Raw genomic sequence first — 23,084 nt, 5'->3', positions numbered from 1 at the left:
ATTCTGGGATTAAAAGCATGCACCATCACTGCCTGTCTATATTTTTGAGATTTTAAATTTTTATTTATTTTAAATCATATGTTTTGTGTATATATGGTCTGTGTATGTGTGGAGGGGGTTCTGATCCCCTGGAGCTGGAATTACAAGTGGCTGTGAGCCACCTGATATGGGTGCTGGGAATTGAACTCAGGTTTTCTGCAAAAACAGCACATGCTCTTTGTTTGTTTGTTTTGTTTTTGAGACCGGGTTTCTCTGTGTAGCCCTAGCTGTCCTGGAACTAGGTCTTGTAAACCACATTGGCCTTGAACTCAGAGATTCACCTGCCTCTGCCTCAAGAATATGCTGGGATTAAAGGTGTGCGCCACCATTGCCCAGCCTTTTTTTTTTTTTTTGGCAGTACATGCTCTTAGGTCTGAGCCATCGCGCATGCCTTTAATTCCAGCACTCAGGAGGCAGAGGCAGGAGGACCTCTGTGAGTTTGAGGCCAGCCTGGTCTACAAGAGCTAGTTCCAGGACAGGCTCCAAAAGCTACAGAGAAACCCTGTCTCAGAGAGAGAGAGAGAGAGAGAGAGAGAGAGAGAGAGAGAGAGAGAGAGAGAGAGAGACTGAAGAGAAAGTTCAGTGGTCGAAAAACATAAATAAATAAATAAATAAATAAATAAATAAATAAATAAATAAATAAATGGATCTAGCTGGTCAGTGGTGGCGCACACCTTTAATCCCAGCACTCAGGAGGCAGAGGCAGGCAGATTCCGTGAGTTTGAGGCCAGCCTGGTCTACAAGAGCTAGTTCTAGGACAGGCTCCAAAGCAACACAGACAAACCCTGTCTTGAAAAAAAAAAAACGAAGGGGGTGCTGAGCCATCTTTCCAGCCAAGAATTTATTTTACTTTTATTTATTTTTTTAAGATTTATTTATTTATTATGTAAAGTGTTCTGCTTGTATGTATGTCTGCACTCCAGAAAAGGGCATCAGAACTTATTACAGATGGTTGTGAGCCACCATGTAGGTGCTGGGAATTGAACTTAGGACCTCTGGAAGAGTAGCCAGTACTCTTAAACTCTAAGCCATATCTTCAGGCCCTATTTTTGGTTTTTTGAGACAGGGATTCTCTGTATAACCCGGGCTGTCCTGAACTCTCTTTGTAGACCAAGTTGGACTCAAAGTCAGAGAGATCCTCCTGCCTCTGCCTCTGAATGCTGGAATTAAAGATGTGTACCAACCACTGCCTGGTTAAGATTTTATTTTTTAACTATGTGTATACATATGTCTCTGTGTGTATATGCACTTGAGTGCAGATGTCTTCAAAGGCCAGAAGAGGGCATCAGATTCCCTTGGAGCTGGAGCTGTGAACCACCGGACATGGATGCTGGGAACTTAACTCAGGTCCTCTTAATGAGCAGTATTTACTCCTAACCACTGAATCACCCATTGCTCCAGCCCTGATTTTTTTTTAAATAGGGTCTCAGGTAGCTCTGTGACCTCACAATTGCTATAGAGCTAAGGATGACATTGAGCTCCTGATCCTCCTGCCTCTATCAGCTATAGACTTCGGCCCACACAGCAGAGGCTGTATTTTGTATGATGTGTATGAGAAATGTGTGTCTGTTCATTGTTAAAGATCTGAGGCCTGAGAGGATGTGGTGTGTGTGTGTGTGTGTGTGTGTGTGTGTGTGTGTGTGTGTCCATCAGAGAGATGAGTGGGAGTTAATTAGACATAATTTAGCTCTAAAGATCCATCCAAAGCCTGAGTGGTTCTTAGGATCAGCCAGACACCCAGTTATACCTGAATCTCATTCAGACAACTTCTTACCTGAGCCGTGGTGAGGATGTTGGTCCAAGAGGCAACAGAGCCGCAGGTAGGGAGGTCACTGAGAGCCCGTTTCCTTGAGAGCATGTTTCCTTGAAGATTCCTGAGCTCAGGAAGCAGGGTAGAAAATGAAGGAGAAAGCCAAAGGCAGGCCCAGACCAAGTGTGTGACTCACTTTATTCTGCCAGCCAATCCGTTTGTTCAGTGGTGTCAGTGGGATGAAGAATTAGGGGAAGTCTGCCTGCCAGCTCCAGTGAATGGGCAGGGCACCTGAGGCCAGGAAGCTAACTCTTTGGGTGGAGCCCCAACCCAAGGTCACCAGAAACACTCCTACCTAAGCAGGTCAATTCAGGCCCCACTGGGCCCACCTAAAGTTGAGCCCCTCTGAGGGAAGAACCAGGCCTGGGGTAGCAGAAGATTAAAGAATCCTACTTCTCGTTGTCTGAAGGGAAGAAGGGCCCAACCTATGGAAGATTCCAGCATTGTCCTCAGGAGCCCAAACTTCAACAAGATGGACCCAATTCCAGTGAGCCCCATGACAGAAAGCCCCAGAGCTGATTACAAAAGACACTAGTCTTAGGGGACACACAGAGGATCACAGACACCACAGGTACTCCTAGAGAGGAACACTGGATGCCTAGCCTGCTAGGAGACTGCCTGTAGTTCTCTGGGTTTTTGTTTGTTTTTTACTTTTACTCTTTGGGGGCCTGGCCCCCAGCTCCCAGATGAACACATGGAGACTCATTCTTACTTATGAATGCCCAGTCTTAGCTTGGCTTGTTTCTAGCCAGCTTTTCTAACTTAAATCATCCCCCTACCTTTTGCCTCTGGGATTTTGCCTATCTTTATTCTAAATCTCTTTCTTTCCTTCTTACTCTGAGGCTGGCTACGTTGCTGGGTGGCTGGCCCCTGGCGTCCTCCTCGCCTCCTCCTTCTCTTGATTCTCTCTGCCTGGCAGCCTCTCCTGCCTAGCTATTGGCCATTCAGCCACCGGGTGTTTTAGGCAGGTAAAGTAACACAGCTTCAGAGTTAAACAAATGCACCATAAAAGAATGCAACACATCTTTGCATCATTAAACAAATGTTCTCCAGCATAAGCGAATGTAACACATTTTAATAGTCCATAACACGCGCCTGCCTTCTGAAGCTACCATAGCTGAGAGGAAGGTAGACATGCCTTTCTCCGAGGAGCCCTTCGTCTGGTGGAAGCCAAAGGCCGCAGCTCTCACAAGAGTCTAGGACTTGCCTGGAGTCCCAACTTCTGCACTGAATTTCACTCCTCTCCGCCCAACTCCTCACCAAACCGCTGACTATACAGCCAAAGGAATGACTAGTGGCCTGGGATGTTTGACTGTTGCCTTTCAAGGAGCAATCACTACTTCACAGGAGGACGCCGAGGCTTCACGTTGACATCATTGCTTACTCAAATGCCAAGATCCTCACCCTGGTTCACTGGCTCCTTCCACTCTACCTGTGCCCAGGGAGGCCTTGGCAGTTGGCTGTGTCACTAAAGGTTCTGTGACTCACAGCAAGCCAAGGAAGAGATAGCTCTTTCAGTTACGCTACCTCCATGAGCCTTTAATGCCTAGAGCTCCCCTTTCCCTGTCTGGTGAACAAGGGGCTACAGAGGTCCTGCCCTAGAGGCCACATTGACTGTGAGACCTCAAATTCAGTGCTCAAGGCCCCCTCTAACTGGGTCACCACAGAGAAAGCTATTCTGGGCAGGGTTATGCCCAGGGTGAGGGCCACTGCTGCTCTTCCAGGTCAGTCTGTGGCCAAACTGTGGCAGAAAAGAAATAGACCGCTCCTTCTAGAAAATACCATGTTCCTATTGGAACCCAAAAAGCTGAAGGTGACTTCAAGAACACCTGATCCTGCCTCCCAGGTGCCCATGCTCCAGGCAGGGTATTTATTCCTGGGTGTGACCTCACCACCAGCCGTCTGGGGTTGCTGCTTCTCACCCCTCCTGTTCCCAAGTCCTTTCCAGCTGTGCCATTGTAAACTGCTCTAGAATATTCCTCCTCTCAATGACAAACAGGAACTGTAGGTGCCCAACCCAAAAGAAAAAGACTCTCATTACAGATGGTTGTGAGCCATCATGTGGTTGCTGGGAATTGAACTCAGGACCTCTGGAAGAGCAGCCAGTGCTCTTAACCACTGAGCCATCTCTCCAGCCCAGGAAGAAGGCCTGCTCTCCATCCATTGCTGTCTTCTCATATTCCCTAGGGATGACCTCAGACCCATTTGTGGGACAACCACATCAGGGGACACTGCTTCCTGGACCTTTCACTTAGCGGCTGTGATGTGTGATATTGCCACAAGCTTGCCGTAACTGAGATGACAATCCCTCCTGGATGGAACGGCAACAGGGCAGCCGTTCCCTTGGTGTCACTGGAGCCTGCCTCCCTCCAGAAGTAGGGGAACAAATACTGCATTTATTTTACCCTCAAGTTGTACCAACTGTGACTGAGCACCATTTTCTCCAGGACGCATTCCCTGGTCACCAAACACAAGAGCAAGCGTCCGGAGTAGTGGACATTTGTCTTCCTCGGTCTGCACTTGCTCACTGTGCCTCAGTCGTGAGGCACACAACGAGCCCCGCATGATGGAGGGAGTGCCACTGCCTGCTCCCTGCCTGGGCCAACTTCACCTCAGGACAGGCAGCGCTTCAGCAGTGACTTCCCTCCCTCTGCCTTGTTTGGTGTTAGGCGGTGCTGTTACCTCATGTGGTGTGGACATGCCCAGCTGTACCTACAAGGGCAGTAAAGCCAAGACCCCGAAGAACAAGCAGGTGTGTGCATGCACCTTCTGTAGCCATGCCAGCTGGACACGTCTCCAGGGAGCACAAGATGTCTTGTCACTGCTTCCCACACTGTCTCAGCTCCTGTGGTGCCACCTTTCTACTCCTATTAAGCCCCTCCCACAGGCTGATGCGGTCTCCTGTAGCCAGCAGGACACCGAGCTATACTATAAGCCAGATGCTTCCACAATCTCACTCCATCCTGCAACTGTGCGGTGTCTTACTCTACAGGTAGGACACTGACATACCCCTCCTGGACAGTCTGATGGCTGTTGATGTGCAGTGGTCAACTCAGAGGTTCCTACAGTAAAACCAATCTATCAAAATTTCTGGAGGTGCTGCTGGGGACAAAACCCAGAAACTCTCACTCACCCCACTACCAAACTACAACCCAGTCAGACTCCTGCCATACTTGATATTCCGGTACTTATTTTTGTTGTTCTGATGGATGAACTCAGAACCTCACAAATGCCAGGCAAGCACTCTACCATGGAGTAGATCCCCAGCCGTGTAGTACCATTCTGTAGGTGAAGAAGCTAAGGTTCAACAATTAGTGTAGGAGCTATGTGTGTCCAACCAAGGCACTTTCAGGAATGGGCCATGCAAGATAATGGACCTGCCTGCCCTTGGAGTTCCACCTGAGGATAAGAACAGCAAAGGCTTGGGTATAAAAATTTATTATACGTTAAAAGAATATTACCACTAACGAATGCAGACAAGTGAGGACAAGTAGGACTGGCTGGAGGATGGCTAACTCTTTGGAAAGTGAACAGGTTTAAGTGGCTGGGAGCCTCACATGACTCTGGCTGATTGGTGGTCAGCCAAACAGGACTTGTGCCAAACACCACAAGGCATCGGGACATCAAGAATCCACAATGCCTTTCCTATTGGATCTGAGTCTTCAAGGCTGGCACACCCAGAAACAAGCAAAGGGGCTTCCCATAGTGGCCCAGGCTGTTCTGGAGTCGCAGCAACACCACTGTATGCAAGACGTTTAATTGGAGGATTTCCACAAACTATACCTGCCTGACCTTCGAGCCACACAACTCAGTGAGATACAAAACATTAAGTTACAGGCCGTGGGAAAAGAAGGCAGCAGAGTCAGTGACATCCTTCCGATCCTGGTGGTTCCGTGGGTAAGGACGGGGAAGGTTAGACCAAGCCCCTCATCTCAATGTACAAATTACTCTGATTGATATTAAATTGTATTGAAAACAAAATAGACTAAAAAGCAAACACTACTCTATGTTGGGGTGGAAGTGGAGAATGAGTCCTTGAAGCAGATGGAGGCAGCCAGGGAAGGCTGTGGCTATGGCCCTGCTGGTCACTCTCGCTGTTCCATCTTTACTTTTGGTGGCCGAAGGAAGGTCCGATTCTTTTTCTCCTTCTTTCCCTTTGTATTTGCCTGGAAATTTCGCCAACTGTCCACTCGACCATCCCGGCTTTCCTGAAAGAAAACAGAAAGGAAATCAATCCAAGGTGAGGTCACTAATGAGCAAAGAAGGGGCTGAGCCTGTCCTGCCGCCAACTGCTCTCCCGTGGCCCAGTCCTAACCAGCCCACTGCAACAATCCAAGAGGAGAGCAGATCAGAGCCTCTCCTATCTCTAGAGACCCGGGAAAACTTCACAACACCCTCTCCAAAGAGGATACAATGGGTGATGTCATATTATCATAACTCTATTTATTTGGGGCCTCGTGGCGGGCGTTCCAAACAAATTCCTTCTGTTTCCACTGCTGAGCTACACACTCCCAGAGCTGGCTTATTACTTTGTTTGGTTTTTAAAGACAGGGTTTCTCTGTGTAACAGTCCTAGCTGTCCTGGAACTCACTCTGTAGAACAGGCTGGCCTCAAACTATGAGATCTCCTGCCTTTGGCTCCTGAGTGCTGAGCCACCACCACTTGGGCATGCATGCACATGTGTGAGTGAGTGAGTGAGTGAGTGAGTGAGTGAGTGAGTGAGTGAGTGAGTGTGTGTGTGTGTGTGTGTGTTTTAGATAGCATTTCAGATGGCTAGCCTGGAGCTCGCTCACCATGTAGACCAAGCTGGCTTTAAACTTCAGAGATTTGCCCGTCTCCACTAGAGTGCTAGGACTAAAGACATGCCCCATCATGTCTGGCCCCTAGCTTGTTTCTTCTGACCCTTACAAACAGCTGACTACAGCATGCATTAAAGAGGACTGCACAATGATGAGAAATTAACTAGCTTTCTCAACCATGCAGCTAGCTCAAAGTATAGCCACTCTTTCTTCACCATGTTGCTGTTGCCCCCCCAACCCCCATAACTTCAACAAGATGTCTCTAAGCCAGGTAATCACTGGCCACAAAGATCTCTATTTATTATCAAATTGGGTACTCATTTTCCCTTTTCATAAAGCTGGACAGAAACAAAGTCAAATATTATGGTTAAGCAAGCTCTACCCTGAATCCTAAATCCTATAAAAGAGAGACCAAATGCAACCCAGACTGTGTGGGGCACTAGAAGAGCAATGAACACAGTTCAAAAGCTACAAAGTAGGCTGGTGTAGTGCACATACCTGCAATCCCAGCACTTAGGTGGCAGAGGTAAGAGGATCATCAAGAGTTCAAGGCTGGACTAGGGCTACATAGTGAGTTCCAAGATAGCTGGGGCTACAAAGTAAGACTGTCTCAAAAACCCAAAACAAAATGCCAGAAGTCTCTCTGCAAAATGAATAATTGGGTCACAAGAACCTGTTTCCAGTAGTTTCAGGGAATGTACACCTTAATCCCAGTATCTGGGAAGCTGAAGCAGGATGATCAGGAATGCAAGGTCATTATCAGCTACATAGTGAGTAGACTGAACTGTTTGAAAACTTGTCTCAACCTCAACTCCCTGCCCCCCAAAAGAAGCTATTTCCACAAATCTTTGTCCTCTAAGTAGGGTACTACTTCATATTACCTCTGAACTCATTCTTCTTGGGCTCACTTGGTAGCTGTGTCTGTTAGTGCCCTTGTCAGGGAAAGAGTTATGAAGGCCAGGCAGCCCAGACCCTGCTTCCCCAGTACCTACTCTCGCCCACACATCCCGGTTCCCTGTCTGCCTCAGGCAGTCCTGGAGCACCCAGGAACCAAGCTTCCTTATTCTGGAATGACCCATCTCAGCTACTCACCTCAAAGTTTTTCTGCCATTCCCTTTCTCGCTTGGCTTTTTCTTGCGCTTCAATCTCCTCTTCTCTTTGCCGTTTCCTAGGAGAGACAGCAGAGCAGTCTTTACCCAATGCTCACAACACGTTACCACATGAGCTAAGGCACAGCTACACAGGAGCACACAGAGCCTGAGCCAGCAAATGCCAAACCTTCATCCTAAAAATGCCTCATCATGCAGATGACAAAACTCAACCTAAAATAACATTTCCTACAAACTCAACTGGCAAAATATAATTACTGTAATCAACAACACAAAACAAAGAAGTCAAATTGACCTTAATATATCCTTTTGTCTTTTCTGAGTCAAGGTGTCATGTAATTCAAACTAGCCTTAGACTTGTTACTCAGCCAAAAATAGTCTTCAACTGCTTTTTCTTCTGCCTCCACCTCCCAAGTGCTGGGATTAGGAGTGTGTGCCACCACAACTGACAACCTCAACCCTTCTAACTAGAGGAAATCATACTTGAGAACAGTAGCGTGTTAAAGCTATTCCGTTACAATCCTACCTAGGCATCACAGCTGCAGCTACAAGGCCCAGAAAAGATGCTGGTCTCAAAAATTCTACTGATTCCAGAAAGGAAGAGAACACACTGCACTCCTCAATAGAAAGGAACTCCCTACGGGACAAGTGTAGCTAGTATTTCCCAAAAGTCTGCCGTGTCTTACCGTTGACTGGCTCAGCCAGCCTGTCTCGTGTGTGCTAGGGAGGAGCTCTACCACTCGGCTGTCCGCCTGCCTCTCCAGTTTCTCATAAATGAGGCACTACCAATTCATTAGGAAAATCCCCAGAGGCCTGCATTAGCTAACCTGTGCATTTAAATGAGGCTAAGATGAATACAGGGATGTGTACCTTTCATGCATTTCTTTGGCTTCTCTCTCTTTCCTCTTAATTTCCAGCTCAGCAAACAGTTTCATGGTCTGTTTGTAGACTGCCTGTTTGAACTGCAAGAAAATTAAGGAAAAAAGAAAATAAAAGTAAACATTTCACATCAAGGCTGAAATTAAGTGATCACGACAGCCCTAAAGACCACAACTGGGCAGTGCAATGTCTGCAGGGAGACGCCATTACACTGTCTCTTCAGGGAGAAATGCCACTGCCTAGGAGATCTTTCTTTCTTACTAAGCAGACTAGAAACCTGGTTCTGGGAGAATGCATGTAAGTACTTAGGCCACTGAGATTCTGCAGGCGCTCTTCTGCAAAAATTCCCCAGGAATTTTTCTACTCTCCTTTCCACAAATATCTTATAATTTTGATTTTGTGGTATGAACCAAGCTGACTCTTACATAGCTGGCTCCACTCACAACTGCAAACCTGTTTAAGGGACTACACATAAAAGTCCATAATCCCCAGACTTCCTTATAGCTAGGTTTGGCCATGTGAGTCAGAGTTTAGTCAATGTACTCATACACAATGTCTAGGATGTTTTTAGAAGGAGTGGCATAACTCCTTTTTCTTCCTTTATTCTGTTGTCTGGCACATGATATGAGACACCCGGTCAGGAAGATGGGGGACACATCCTAGTTACCAGAGCCATAGAAGAGCCAAGACCTTGAAGGACACATGGTGCAGAGCTTCCACACCAGCAGCCACACGGATAGAATATGTTCTACCTTGAGCAAGACATTTTGTGTCTCTGTAACCAGTTCACCTTACACTCTAAGACATACTAATGGGAAAAAACACAGCATTACATAGAAAATATAAAGGTGGAACTGGAGAGAGAGCTCATTGTTTAGGCGCACCAGATGCGCTTCCAGAGGACCTGGGTTCAATTGCCAGCACCCATATGGCAGTTCACAACTTCCTGTGACTCCAGTTCCAGGGGATCTGATACCCTCACACAAACATACATGGTGGTAAAACACTAATTCATCTAAAATAAATGAATAAATCTTAAAAAAAAAGAAAGAAGATACAAAGGCAAAGAGCCCTATTGGTTTTTACAGTACAGAAGATAAAACCCAAGCAATGAAGTAAAACCTCTACTACCAAGTCAAACCCACGGTCTACCTAGAGCCTTTCAGTTATGTTAGCTATTGTTACAGCAGAGGTTGTTATTAGACTTTATAAAATTAAAGAAAAGTAAATGGGTGAGAGAGATGGCGCAGCAGCTAAGAGCACTGGTTATTCTTCCAGAGGACCTGGAACACCCAGCTTACAACTCTCTGTAACTCCAAGATCCAACACCCTCACACAGACAAACATGTAGGCAAAACACCAACGCACATAAAATAAAAACAAATATGGTAAGAAAGAAAGAAAGGAAGGAAGGAAGGAAGGAAGGAAGGAAGGAAGGAAGGAAGGAAGGAAGGAAGGAAGAAGGAAGGAAAGCCAAGTAAAGCTAAGTGACCAGATCCTACTACACAGTTGTAGGGTGTTCTGGAGACAGGGTCTAACTATGTGGCACAAGCTGGGTTCAAACTCAAGGCAATCCTCTGCCTCAGTCTCCCAGCTGCTGGGATTGCAGGCATGTGCCAGCACACCAAACTCAGGACAGTTTCATTCTTTTTTGTTTTGTTTTTATATCCAACCAAAGTTTTCCCTCCCTCCTCTCTTTCCAGTTCCCCCCTCACACACTCCTCCTCCATCCACGCCTCCTCCACTGTTTCTCTTCAGATACCGATCAGCCAGCCATGGTCTATCAAGTTACAGTGAGACTAGGCACCTCCTCTCACTCTTTTTTAAATGTATTTATTTTATATGCATGAATATGTGTGTGCATCGTGTGTGTGTGTGTGCACTGCCCAGAGGTCAGAAGAAGGCATTGGATCCCTTGGAATTAGAACTCTCTCTGTAGACCAGGCTGGCCCCAAACTCACAGAGATCCACCTGTCTCTGCCTCCCAAGTGCTGGGATTAAAGGTGTGTGTCAACACTGTCTGGCTTTTTTAAAGATTTATTTTTAAAAATGTGCATGTGTGTGGTTGCATATAGGTTTGTACACATGTGAATGCAGGTGTCCATCAAATCCAAAAGAGGATGTGGTCACTTGGAGCTAGAGTTACAGGCAGTTGTGAGGCACCATATAGGTGCTGGGAACAAACTCAGGTCCTCTGCCTGAGCAATACATGCTCTTCACCAGTGAGCCACCTCTGTAGCCCCAACCAGCCATGCGTTTTTCAGAAACTCGTGTTTAGAGTGTTTTCTTCCCAAACAGAAATTTTGAGTTATACATCAAAGTACAGAATAATAATCCATCATGAATATGTAATAGAATCATGTACTAAAATCAGAGGCACTGAGCGAAAAACAATACAGGAGGAGAAGAGAAATGAAGAAGGTCCAAAACTTCTCTTTAATACTATAGCTGCTAGGAGCTGCTCAGTGAATAAGAATAACAACTGAGCAAAGGGACGTCTAATAAATACTTCACTATCTTTGTGTGTGTGGTGCACGTGGAGCCTAAAGCTGACCTCAGGTGTCTGCCGCAGTCGCTCTCCACTCTAATGAGCAGTCTCTCCTGAACCTGGAGCTCACCACTTCCTGCTAGTCTATATGCATGGCAGCCTGTAAATGTTGGTTCTGTTGAACCTGTCCATACAGGCTTTCCTGTCCTAAGTTGATGAGAACAACTCTTCCTCAAGAGGGCATCAGACCTCATTACAGATGGTTGCTGTACACCAAATGGTTGCTGGGAATTGCACTCAGAACCTTTGGAAGAGCAGGCAGTGCTCTTAACCACTAAGCCATCTCTCCAGCCCTTAGCATGCCTCTAGAGCTCTAGATTACAGGCAGCACCATGCCTGACCAACAAGTGCTCTGAGCAGCCAAGCAGCTCTAAAGCCCTAGATTCCTAAACATGTACTAGGGTGCCTATGTATCTCAAAAGAAATTAAAAACTATAATTAAACATAGTACTTTGCACATGTGGCTTCTAAAATAATCAAGCACAAACTCCATTAGATGCACATATGATAGGCGGTGGTGGCGCACACCTTTAATCCCAGCATTTGGGAAGCAGAGGCAGGCAGATCTCTGTGAGTTCGAAGCCAGTCTGGTCTACAGAGTGAGTTTCAGGACAGCTAGGGAACCCTCCCCACCCCAAGAAGGAAGGAAGGAAGGAAGGAAAGAAGGAAGGAAGGAAGGAAGGAAGGAAGGAAGGAAGGAAGGAAGGAAGGAAGGAAGGAAGGAAGGACAGGCAGTAGTTCTACATTTAGAAAGCTGGTAGAGATGGGTCGGTGGGTAAGAGTACAAGCATGAGGACCCGAGCTAAAATCTCCAGCACTCTTATTATAAAAAGTTAAATATGCCTGTAATCCAAAGCTTAGGGGTAGAGACAGCACACTCAGTGGGGCTTGCTGGCCATCACCAGCCTAGCTCCAGCTTGTCAGTGAAAGACTCTGACTAAAGAGAATAAATGGACATTGCTAGAGCAGATACCTCCTCTGGCTTCTACACACGTGTACACACATGTACACACACTATGCATGTAACACAGACACAAGACAAACACACCTACACACAGGATGAGCGGGGATAAATGAATGTCCACTTACTCGCTTTAAGTGAGGCCTTGCTCTTCAACCCACCAATCACACATGAAAGTTGTTTCCCAATAACTCACCAGTTCAGGATCATCTTCCTCTACATTTGTAGGCTTTCCTTCCTTCTTGAGTTGTTTTTTTCGCTCTTTAACCTAAAAAGAATTTTTTCCCGTCAGCAATGAGCACTCACACTTTCATAGCCACTGAGCTGTACATATGTGCACTTTTCCATAGGCACAGGATAATAAGATGAAGGCAAAAGAGCCTCCACCTGCACTGCCAATTATAACAGCAACAATACATTTTAATAGAAAACACTATAAAAAAACTAAGAAGACTAGGAATTGTGGGTCCTTCCTCTAACTTCATCTAAGTCCACTCTAGCTTGTACCCACAGCCAGCACTATTGAGAGACAACCAGCAGAGATGTTGCCCCTAACTCATAAAGGCCAACAGCCTTAGACATGGTGCTTATGGTCACATAGTTACAGCAAAGAAGGCACATTTGCCAAGCTTTAGGAGGACCTAGGAAATGTATGGTAATTTAAGCATGAAAGGGATTTCTGAAAGTACATTCTTGATCGTTTCCACTGTGAAACTCCAGAAACCATAATTTTCACATCACACTACTGGATACATGCATCACTTTGGCCACTACCGAACATAGTAATAATAATAACAACAACAACAATAATAAAATTTACAAGAGACTGTCACTACTCCATAAGTGACCTATGAGAATATCACACAGCCAAGTGCCTACCAGGTTCAGAAAAACTTTACTGCCACCGTGTGGTCAGGAATTCTAAGGACGATTCCGACTTGAAGGCACTGGTGTGCACTCTTCTAACCTCTAACAGGGCTGACTCTACAAGTGCCATGTGCAACACACCAGCAGGACCCAGTTACACACCTTTCCTTTCCTGACTTTTCTCCTCACCATCTTCATCTAAAATGGGTTCATCTTTATTAGTACTGCCTATAAAGTTCCATTTCAAATCTCAAAACTCTTCAAAACAAAGACGGACTCCTGACTCACTCACCATTGAAATCACTCTTGTAAAAGGTCTTGAGATTCTAGCTCCATGGAGGAAAAAAAAAGAGGAGCTTTCTAGTTGGGCATGGTGCATGCTTGTAATCCTAGCAACTGGATATAGAGAAGGGTCAAAAAGTGCAGGGCCAGGGGCTGGAGACAGGGGTCGGCAGGTAAGAATATTTACTGCTCCTACAAAGATCAAAGTTCAGTTCCCAGCCCCCACCCAGAGGCTCACAACCATTCGTAACTATAGTTACAGAGGATCTGACACCTTCTTCTGATCCCCCTGAGCACCAGGCATACCCATGGCGTACACACATACATGTAGACAAAACACCCATAAACATAAAAGAAATGTATCTAGAAGATTTAAAAAGAATTTAAGGTCAGCCTCAGGTCAGCTAATTCAAAGTCAGCCTGGATTGCATAGAACTCTTTCAAAATAAAATAGACCAACCAAAAAAGGAAGAAGAAAAAAGTCTTTCCATTGGATGCAATGGCATACAACCCATAATCCCATGGCTCAGGTCAGGCAGAAGAGTAAGAATTTAAGGCCAGTCCAGTCTGTTTTAAAGTTTAAGGCTACTCTGTACCCCCAGCAAGACCCCATTTAAAACATACAAAAGCTTTAACTTAGTTTATTTCAAAAGAGTCTTCCGAGTTTTGTTATTAACTGAACACGTGCCGCCTCCTGCTTTAAAACCCACTCAGAGCTCCTGGACAGCCTCTCGCTTCCAAACCTTTCATAGCAACTAAAGGAAACCCAGGGAGTCAGCACTGCCACAGCCCTGCTGCTTCTCCACTCTCACTGCTGCAGCAAGGCAACATGGGATTCCAAAGTGGCCATCTACACAACATCAGACTGATAGTGCCAGTGGGTGTGGCAGTGTCTTAACCACTCCTCACCCTGACTCTTCTCTCAGGAAAGAATGCTACTTTTGGCGCTATTCGTGAGAATTAAAGTGGTCACTAGCTACCTGGTCAGTACTGCTAGTTGCATATACCCTTCTACACGGTGCCCACAGCTTGCTGTTACTTCCTGTAAACACAGCAGCACTAGAAATACTTACAGTGTGTTCCACGTATTCTTTTCCTGCCTGAATTACATCCAGGGCCCTCTTCTTTTGTTCCTGATCCAGTAGCAACTTGTAAGCTTTGTCCACAGCTAATGCAAAACATTGAAGTTAACTGTTTCTGCAAATACCCTCTCAAAGTCTGAGCTATACTCAGGCAGTGTAAATGGACTTGCACTGTCTAAAAACATTCCCTACTTTGTTACATTATTTACCATTGTTAAACTCATTTTTTAAAAAGCATACAACCATAGCAATGACCTTAAAAGTCTTAGGAAAAAATATTAAATACACACTCAAGGCTAAACATACCACGTCTAAATATAACACATTGACAAAGGATTTCCCGCTTTACTTATGTTTAGAGAAAAAAAGATCCTATGCAGTAAAAGTATACTCGCAGACATGTAAGTTTCAACTAAGCAAAGTTAAGGTGCAGTTTCTTTTCAGTGCTGGGGATTGAACCCAGGGCCTCAAGCATGCTAGGCAAGCACTGAGCTACACGCCCAGCCCCCAAGGATTACTTCTTCAAACATTCGGCTTAAATGGCTGCTTTACTGAAATCCACAGCTTTTCCACAACTAGTTACTCCTTAGCATTGACAATATATTACTCAAAAGCAGGTAAATTTACAAATACCTTCAAAAGCCTTCTGTGCTCTGTCAGCATCATCTTGATTTTTATCAGGATGCACCAATATAGACAACTACAAGAGAGAAAAGTCAGGCTCACCAACAGTTCATTGAAGTGACTTGAACTCTTCACATGCACCAGTAAATAATAAGCAAAACATGAACTTCTTATTAGAAAACCCCCACAGGGAGGCAGAGGCAGGTGGATCTCTGTGAGTTCGAGGCCAGCCCGGTCTACAAGAGCTAGTTCCAGGACAGGCTCCAAAGCTACAGAGAAACCCTGTCTCAAAAACCCAAAAAAAAAAGTGTAGGGACACAAAAATCTAATGCTAATCCCCGAAGCACCAGCATCACAGTCCTGACACGCGATTCTAACTTCAATCACTTGCTAGCTCTCAAACCTTGAGCAACTCTCAAGTTGCTTCACTTCAACTTCTTTACTTTGGCTTCCTGCTCTATCACTGGAAAAATACAAAGTACCTACATTGTTTGAACAAAACGAACAATGCAAGTAATTAGCATAAGCAGAATATAGGGGTCCCGTTCTTGAAATCTCAACACTGAGGAGAATTAGGAGTTCAGGGCTAGCCTGGGCTAAAAGTGAGACCCTGTGGAATAGGTAGGAAGACAGGAGAAAAATAAGAGGAGAGAGAAAAGGGAGAAGAGGGCAGAGATGACAGGAAAAAGTAAATGGAAAAGACAAGCTGGGGGGCTGGAGAGATGGCTCAGTGGTTAAGAGCATTGGCTGCTCTTTCAGAGGTCCTGAGTTCAATTCCCAGCAACCACATGGTGACTCACAACCATCTGTAATGAGATCTGGCGCCCTCCTCTGGCCTTCAGGTATACATGGAGGCAGAATGTTGTATACATAATAAATAAATAATAAATCTTTAAAAAAAAGAGAGAGAGAGAAACTGGTAAGGGGAAGAGAGAGGCAACAAAAAAAAAAGAAAGGAAGTGAATGAATTTGCACACAAACATCCATGGACAAAGGTTAGTATATACAAAGTATCAAGACATCCATTGAAAGCCTTCTGTATGTAGTACCTGATTTAAATATTTGGAAACATTTACCAAATGAGGTAAAATAGACACAGAAAGGTCCAAAGCACTTATTCAAGTGCACACTGCTCCTAAGTAAGAGAACAAATTAAAACTAAAGTCACATGTGCTTTTAACTATGAGGCCATCTAAATAGTCAGTCAATTGTAACTCAAAGTCTGTGGCTACAGAAAAAGTCTAAGGACTGAAATGCTTGTTATATTAGGAACAACTGTTAAAGGACTGTATTGGAAAACAGACCTTGGGGAAAAGGAGGAGCACTAAGCAGATCAGAGCTCAGGAAGAGTAAAACCATAAAGTTATATAATGGGAAATGACTGAGCAGGCAGAAACAAAAGCCATCTTAGCTTGCTGGGAGACCAGAGGTAACCATGAGTCAGCAGTGTGGAGAAACCTGCTGCCCTGGAGGAAGACAGCTGTGCAGAATTGGAGTATTACAGTCAGCACTGGCCAGGTCCAATTCAAATGTGAAAGGCAGGAAGAGATAAGGAAAGAACTTACGAAAGCCAAAAAAAGAAAAAGAAAAGAAAGAAAAAGAAAAGAAAGACAGTGGTGCGAATCAGAAGCCAGAGAGCTAATTTCATAAGTACTTGTTACATTAAGTCAGGTATTTCTTTTTTAAAAACTTCTTGCATTATTGGGTTGGGGAACATAAACACAAGCTATGGTATGTGTGTGTGCAGATCAGAGAACAATTTGCTGGAGTCAGGTCTGTCCTTCTACCATGTGGGTCCCGAGGATCAATCTTAGGTGGTCAGGTTTAGCAGCTGGTACTTTTAGCGTCAAAGCCATCTCACAAACCTAAGCTAAGTATTTCTTGAGTATTTACAGCCATTTGTAAGATATGAAGTAACTGAGTGGGTTACACAAATGGTATGTGCATGTCCTCCTAGCTACTTAAGTACACCTTTAATCCCAGTACTCGGGAGGCAGAAGCAGGAGGATCTCTGTGAGTTTGAGGCCAGCCTGGTCTACAGATCGAGTTCCAAGACAGGCTCCAAACCTATAGAGAAACCATGTCTCAAAAATTCAAATAAATAAATAGATAATTATATGAAAAAGAAAAAACAAGAAAATTCACTATATCTACAGAAAGATCTACACATGGTACATTAGTTAACATTCTATGTGAACGCACATACATGTCACTAAAGCCTTAATTTGCAAGGGTGGCAAGTTAAATTTTGGCCCAAAATTTAATTGACAAATCCTCAAAAATCTCATCTAGGATGTAGCTCAATTGGTAGAGTGCTTGTCTTATTATATATGAAAACCTGGGTTCGAGGCACATGCCTACGATCCCAGAACTCAGGAGGCAAAAGCAGAGGATCATAAGCTCAAGGCCATCCTTGGTTACCCAGGGAAAATTTAGGCAAGTCTAAGCTCCATGAATCCCACCACCACCAGCACCAAAGAAACAGAAGGCTCACACACTAGTGAGAGAAGCAGAACTGTACCTGCCGAAACCTCTTTTTTATTTCTTCATCTGTCACTTCAGGATCTATCTGGAGAACCTGGAAGAACCAAGATCAAAAGTGTAAAGCTGAGCATGGTGACCTATATCTGTCCTCTCAATCCTAGGAAGACAGAGGCAGAGAGATGGTAAGTGCAGGGCCAGCCTTGGTTACAAGCAGAACATTCTCAAAACAACAGAGGCAGGTAAATCTCTATGAGTTCAAGGCCAGCCAGGACTATACAGAGAAACCCTGTCTCAAAACAAACAGGAGAGAGAGAGAGAGAGAGAGAGAGAGAGAGAGAGAGAGAGAGAGAGAGAGAGGAGATGGGCCAACCTAATACCTAGTATGCACAATGGTAAAATGTTTAACTGATATTTAAAATCCTCTTAAGTTTGATTCCCAGCATCAAAGAAAGAGAGAGAAATGGCACAGTGTTCAATTCCCAGCACCCACATGGTAGCTAGCAACCACTTGGAACTTTAGTACTGACCCCCTCTTCTAGATTCCATGGGCACTAGGCATGCACATGGTACACATATATACATGCAGGCAAAGCATACATATAAATTTTTAAAATTTTATTAAATAATCAGTGTATTTGGAGGTTTGGAGGATCACCACTGAGGGCAGTGCCAGAATCTCTCTACCTCCCTTGATGGGAAAGACGAGGGAAGACATACTGTCAGTTTGCTGTAGTTTGAGGTGAATGACCTGACTTTTTAATCACACACGAAAGAACAGTGATTCGTGACAATAGGAAATGTTCAGAGCCTGGCATGGTGGGTGGTGCACACTATGCTCCCAGCACTCGGGAAGGTGAGGTAGGTGGATGGCTGGGCCACTCTGAGCCACACTGGAAATATGTTCAAAAACAGAAAGTGCATTCGCTTACCTAAAATATCATATCTTCATTCTGTTCTTACTCAATATTTGTTATCTTTTATCTTCATGTAACAAGAAAGTTTTAACAAAGTTTTTGTTTGTTTTGTTGTTGTTGTTGTTTTGAAACAGGATCTCACTGATGCCCTGGTGGGCCCAAGCCTTGCTCTATGGACTAGGCTGGCCTCAAATCTGTAGGGCTATTCCCGCCTCTGTCTACCAAGTGCAAAGAGAACAGACTCCCTGGCATTACATGTTTTTTAAATCATGGATCCTAAATTTAGCAAGCCCAGCTATGTCTCTATATTCAAAATAAATCCTTGTATATTAGAATATTGGAGAACATCTGCCAGGACAAAGTCTATCTCGTTCTCTTTAACAAGCTATCTTGCTAACCCTACTCACAATAAAATCAAGTAACTTCATAGACAACCTACCCACCATACAAATTCCACCACTTCACCACCTTTTTCATTCCCAACAATGTAACTTGGGTGTATGCTGTAACATAAATCTGCTTCCAAACCAGGTATGATTTGGATTATACCTATAATCCTAGCACTTAGTTGCTGAGGCAGAAGAACCACAAAGAGTCTAAGGCCAACCTGGGATATAAAGTGATCTCCAGGGGGCTGGAGAGATGGCTCAGAGGTTAAGAGCATTGCCTGCTCTTCCAAAGGTCCTGAGTTCAATTCCCAGCAACCACATGGTGGCTCACAACCACCTGTAATGGGGTCTGGTGCCCTTCTGGCCTGTAGGCATACAAGGAGGCTGAACACTGTATACACAATAAATAAATGTTTTTTTTTTAAAAAGTGATCTCCAAGCCATAGTGGGCTACAGTAAGATCCTGTTTCAAAAATAAACAGCTAGGTGTGGTGGTTCATTTCTACAATCTCTGCATTTGGGAGGTTGACACAGGAGGATCTGGAGTTCAAAACCAACATTGAGTACATAAGACTGTCTCAAAAAAAAAAAATATATATATATATATATGTACATACATAAGTCTGTATATATGGAAAGCTATCAACCACAGATGCTATAGCAACAACATAATAAACACATGTTGTGTCTGCATACATAAAAACCTCTCCACAGATGCTACAGTGACAATACACACACACACACACACACACAAACACTGCATACATGAAAAGTTCTCCACTAGGTGCTACAGCGACAACATAATACACATACACACACACGTAACTCTGCATACATTAAAAGCTCTCCACAGATGCTGCAACGACAACACAATAAACACACACACACATAACTCTGCACACATGAAAAGTTCTCCACTAAATGCTACATAGACCATCCACTCACCTCAAATGGATTCAGATTAAAGTAAGAAGAACCAGGACGAGTCAATCTTTCAATCTGATTTTTGGACGTAAGAACTGAATCTCTCTTCTCTATTTGTTTCACCTGAAAGTAAAAGGATCAATAGTTCCATTAGTAAAAATAATAAGCTGATGGATACTTTAACATAATACTGATATGCCCAGACAATAACTATTTGTATCGACCATGTATAAGACACTTTATTACACACAAGAACGATCACAGCAGCCCAATTAATTTTACAATAGCAGTTCACATCTCCAACATTAGCGTAAAAGCTGAGCATGGGCACACGCACCTGTAACCTCAGTGCTCACTGGACAGCCAGACTAGCCAACTGGTGAGTTCCAAATTCATTAACAGACATTGTCTCAAAAACATAACATGAACGGTGAAAGATACATGACACTGGCCTCTGACTGCCACACATCTGTGTCCGTTATGTGCATACATGCACACATATTTACCCTACACATGATTTTTTAAATTTACATGTATTATTTTTGTTAACAATTCTACTTGGGAGTATTATCATTACCCCCATTTTACACATAGGAAAAAATAAGGTTGACAGAAAACACGGTTGCCAATTACCTAATTTGTGAGAAATTTACCCTAACAGCTTTACTCCCAACCATACACTAAGATTCCAGATAATAAACACAGCCATGCCAGGTGGTGGTGCACACCTTTAATCCCACTCAGGAGGCAGAGGCAGGTGGATCTCTGGGAAGTTTGAGGCCAGCCTGGTATAGAGAGAAGTTGGAGGACAGGCTCCAAAGCTACACAGAGAAGCCCTGTCTCAAAAACAAAAACCCCGGGTTTGATTCTTGACAAAAGAATAAAGCTGGGTGTGGTGGGCTCATTCCTGTAATGCTCGTGTTTGGGAGGCTGAAGCAAGAGGATCACCACTAGTTCCAGGCAGCCAGCACTGCAAAGTGAGGCAGTCTAGACTTCACTGAGCACTTATCTTACAAATAGAAAGAAAGGGCTACAGAAGGTGTGATTTCCAACATTAACTATTAATACTATTGCAAAGTACAGGCATTCTTCCTCTGCTTCCAGCCTGAAAGATGTGCCCTGCCCTGCCCACGTTCTCCACCAAGAAGGATTGAAACCCCTCAGTGAGAGAGGAAAAAAGCCAACACTATGGGGGGTGAGTACTACATAACAAGTACTATTATAAACGCAGGAGATGATGGCTCTAATCCCAGCACTTCGGAGGCTAAAGCAGGAAGGGTCCAACTGAGTTAATAGGAGACAATGACTTAAAAGACAACTGCCTCAGCTGGGTGGTGGTGGCCCACGCCTATAATTTCAACACTCAGGAGGCAATCACAGGTAGATCTTTGAGTTCGAGGCCAGCCTGGTCTACCAAGTGAGTTCCAGGAGAGGCTCATTTGCAAGCTGCTTTCTTCAATCGTCGTGAAAACTCTTGTAACATTAACTCCCTCTTGTTATGCACATGGCAATTGGTGTCTTGAAAGACTGCAACAGCAGTTAGATTACCTTGCAAGACGTCACTACGAGGGCCTCTGACGCCAAACGGCGTGCTTTTATTCAGTTTATCCATTCATTTATTCACTGACTATATGCTAAACATCTGCCATGCACTTGGCGCTAGCGATGCAATCGGAAACAAGGCTCAGACCCAGTCCACACCTGTCCTGATACCAAGCTGTTTCCTGAAGAAAGTCGCAGAAGCAAGTACATATGCACCTTCTTAAGGTTCGCCATGCTAAAGATTGGGGGGCTGTCATATAACGCATTCGTGTCACGATGAACAGTGCTCAGCACTGGTAAACCGCAGAAACTGCCACTCACACACTCACGGCAGAGGAATGGGAAAGGCCTCCCTCCTGTTTACAAATAAAAGCAGGTGCGCTGCAACTCCGTCTCCGCCAGGAAGGCGCCAACCTCCGCAGGTCGTAGACTCCACGGCCTGCCGGCTGCAGCAACGCAAGCAGCTCGCCGGTCTCTCTCCGGGTCTGGGTCCACAGGCCCGGCCGCCCCGCCGCGCTCCGGGGACCTCAGCAGCCACAGTGGCGGCAGCGCACGCACCCCGCGGCAGGTCCGTAGTCCCCAGGCCGGACGGCGCGGGCCAACGGTCCCAGGAGGCGTCCCGCTGCCCCGGGCCGCTGCGGACGGAGCAGGAGCACGCTCTCCGTGAGACCACCAACCTTACTCCGAGCTCACCTCACTGTAGAAGGTCATAAATGCCTCCTCTGTGCTGCCTCCGCCGCCCGAAGCCCCGCTCTCTCCAGAAGCCGCCATTTTCGCAGCCTGCCGGCACGTGACCGTTCTGCGCAGGCGCAGCCTCACGTGACCGTTCCAAGCCCGCCTTCCCGGACAGCCTCCGCCGCCAAACTGCTCTTAAAGGGCCCTGAGACCCTACCTGATTTTATTTTGTTTTTATTTATTTTTTTATTTTTTGAAACAATGTTTCCCTGCATCGCCTTGGCTCTCCTGGAACTCGCTCTATAGACCAGGCTGCCCTCGAACTCAGAGATCCGCCTGCCGCTGCCTCCTGAGTGCTGGGATTAAAGTTATGACCCAGCTGGTCAATGCTCCCGTCGCCTAGCCTGTCGACCCGGGACCCACAGAGTGGAAGAAAAATAAACCACTCCCAAAAGTTGCCGCCTGACTTCACACGTATGCTACAGCCAGCCCATGCAAACACACCACACACACTTTTGTGGTTGTTTCTGCTTTTTGAAAAATGGTCTCAGCCGGGCGGTGGTGGCGCACGCCTTTAATCCCAGCACTTGGGAGGCAGAGGCAGGCGGATCTCTGTGAGTTCGAGTCCAGCCTGGTCTACAAGAGCTAGTTCCAGGACAGGCTCCAAAACCGCAGAGAAACCCTGTCTCGAAAAACCAAAAGAAAAAAATAGTCTCTACATAGCCCGGGCTCCTGGAACAAACTGTAGATCAGGTTGGCCTCGAACTCATAGAGATCCAGCTGCTTCGGCCTCCCTAGTGCTAATAGGCATATGCCACCATGACTGGCCACATAAAATTTTTAGTAAAAACAAAAAATTACTCTTGCTGGGTAGTGGTGGCAGATGCCTTTAATTCCAGCACTAAGGAGGCAGAGGCAGGTGAATCTCTTGAGGCCAGCCTGGTCTACAGAGTGAGTTCCTACATAGAGAAACTGTCTCAAAAAAACATAGATAGATAGATAGATAGATAGATAGATAGATAGATAGATAGATAGATAGATAGATAGATAGATAAAATTATTCTTTTAAAATCCACACTTGAGCCAGGCGGTGGTGGTGCACGCCTTTAATCCCAGCACTTGAGAGGCAGGCGGATCTCTGTGAGTTCGAGGCCAG

At 45.2% G+C, this 23,084-nt stretch overlaps 1 protein-coding gene across 1 annotated transcript; it reads right to left on the bottom strand.

The window, feature by feature from the left end:
* Positions 1-5,271: 5,271 nt before the first annotated feature.
* Positions 5,272-22,068, bottom strand: Dnajc8 (DnaJ heat shock protein family (Hsp40) member C8). Its single transcript, XM_075945499.1, has 9 exons — positions 21,947-22,068; positions 19,733-19,834; positions 17,522-17,578; positions 15,010-15,076; positions 14,368-14,462; positions 12,342-12,413; positions 8,628-8,719; positions 7,741-7,816; positions 5,272-6,057 (listed from the first exon to the last, which is right to left on the bottom strand). Exons 1-9 carry the CDS (start codon positions 22,022-22,024, stop codon positions 5,935-5,937), a joined length of 762 nt encoding a protein of 253 aa, XP_075801614.1. The 5' UTR covers positions 22,025-22,068; the 3' UTR covers positions 5,272-5,934.
* Positions 22,069-23,084: the final 1,016 nt, after the last annotated feature.

Source organism: Microtus pennsylvanicus, chromosome 13 (assembly GCF_037038515.1).
Source record: "Microtus pennsylvanicus isolate mMicPen1 chromosome 13, mMicPen1.hap1, whole genome shotgun sequence".
In the NCBI taxonomy this organism is placed as follows: domain Eukaryota; kingdom Metazoa; phylum Chordata; class Mammalia; order Rodentia; family Cricetidae; genus Microtus; species Microtus pennsylvanicus.
The sequence above is the reverse complement of the archived record's forward strand: the minus strand, read 5'-3'. Positions and strand labels throughout refer to the sequence as shown.

Bases quoted from the DNA above. Each gene is read 5' to 3' on its own strand.
- Dnajc8 (XM_075945499.1), bottom strand. From the start codon at position 22,024: ATGGCGGCTTCTGGAGAGAGCGGGGCTTCGGGCGGCGGAGGCAGCACA. The intron at 14,463-15,009 runs GTATTTGTAAAT...GTTTTGCATTAG, and splicing joins AGCACAGAAGGCTTTTGAAG to CTGTGGACAAAGCTTACAAG. The intron at 12,414-14,367 runs GTAAGTATTTCT...AATTCTTTTTAG, and splicing joins AAGAATACGTGGAACACACT to GTTAAAGAGCGAAAAAAACA.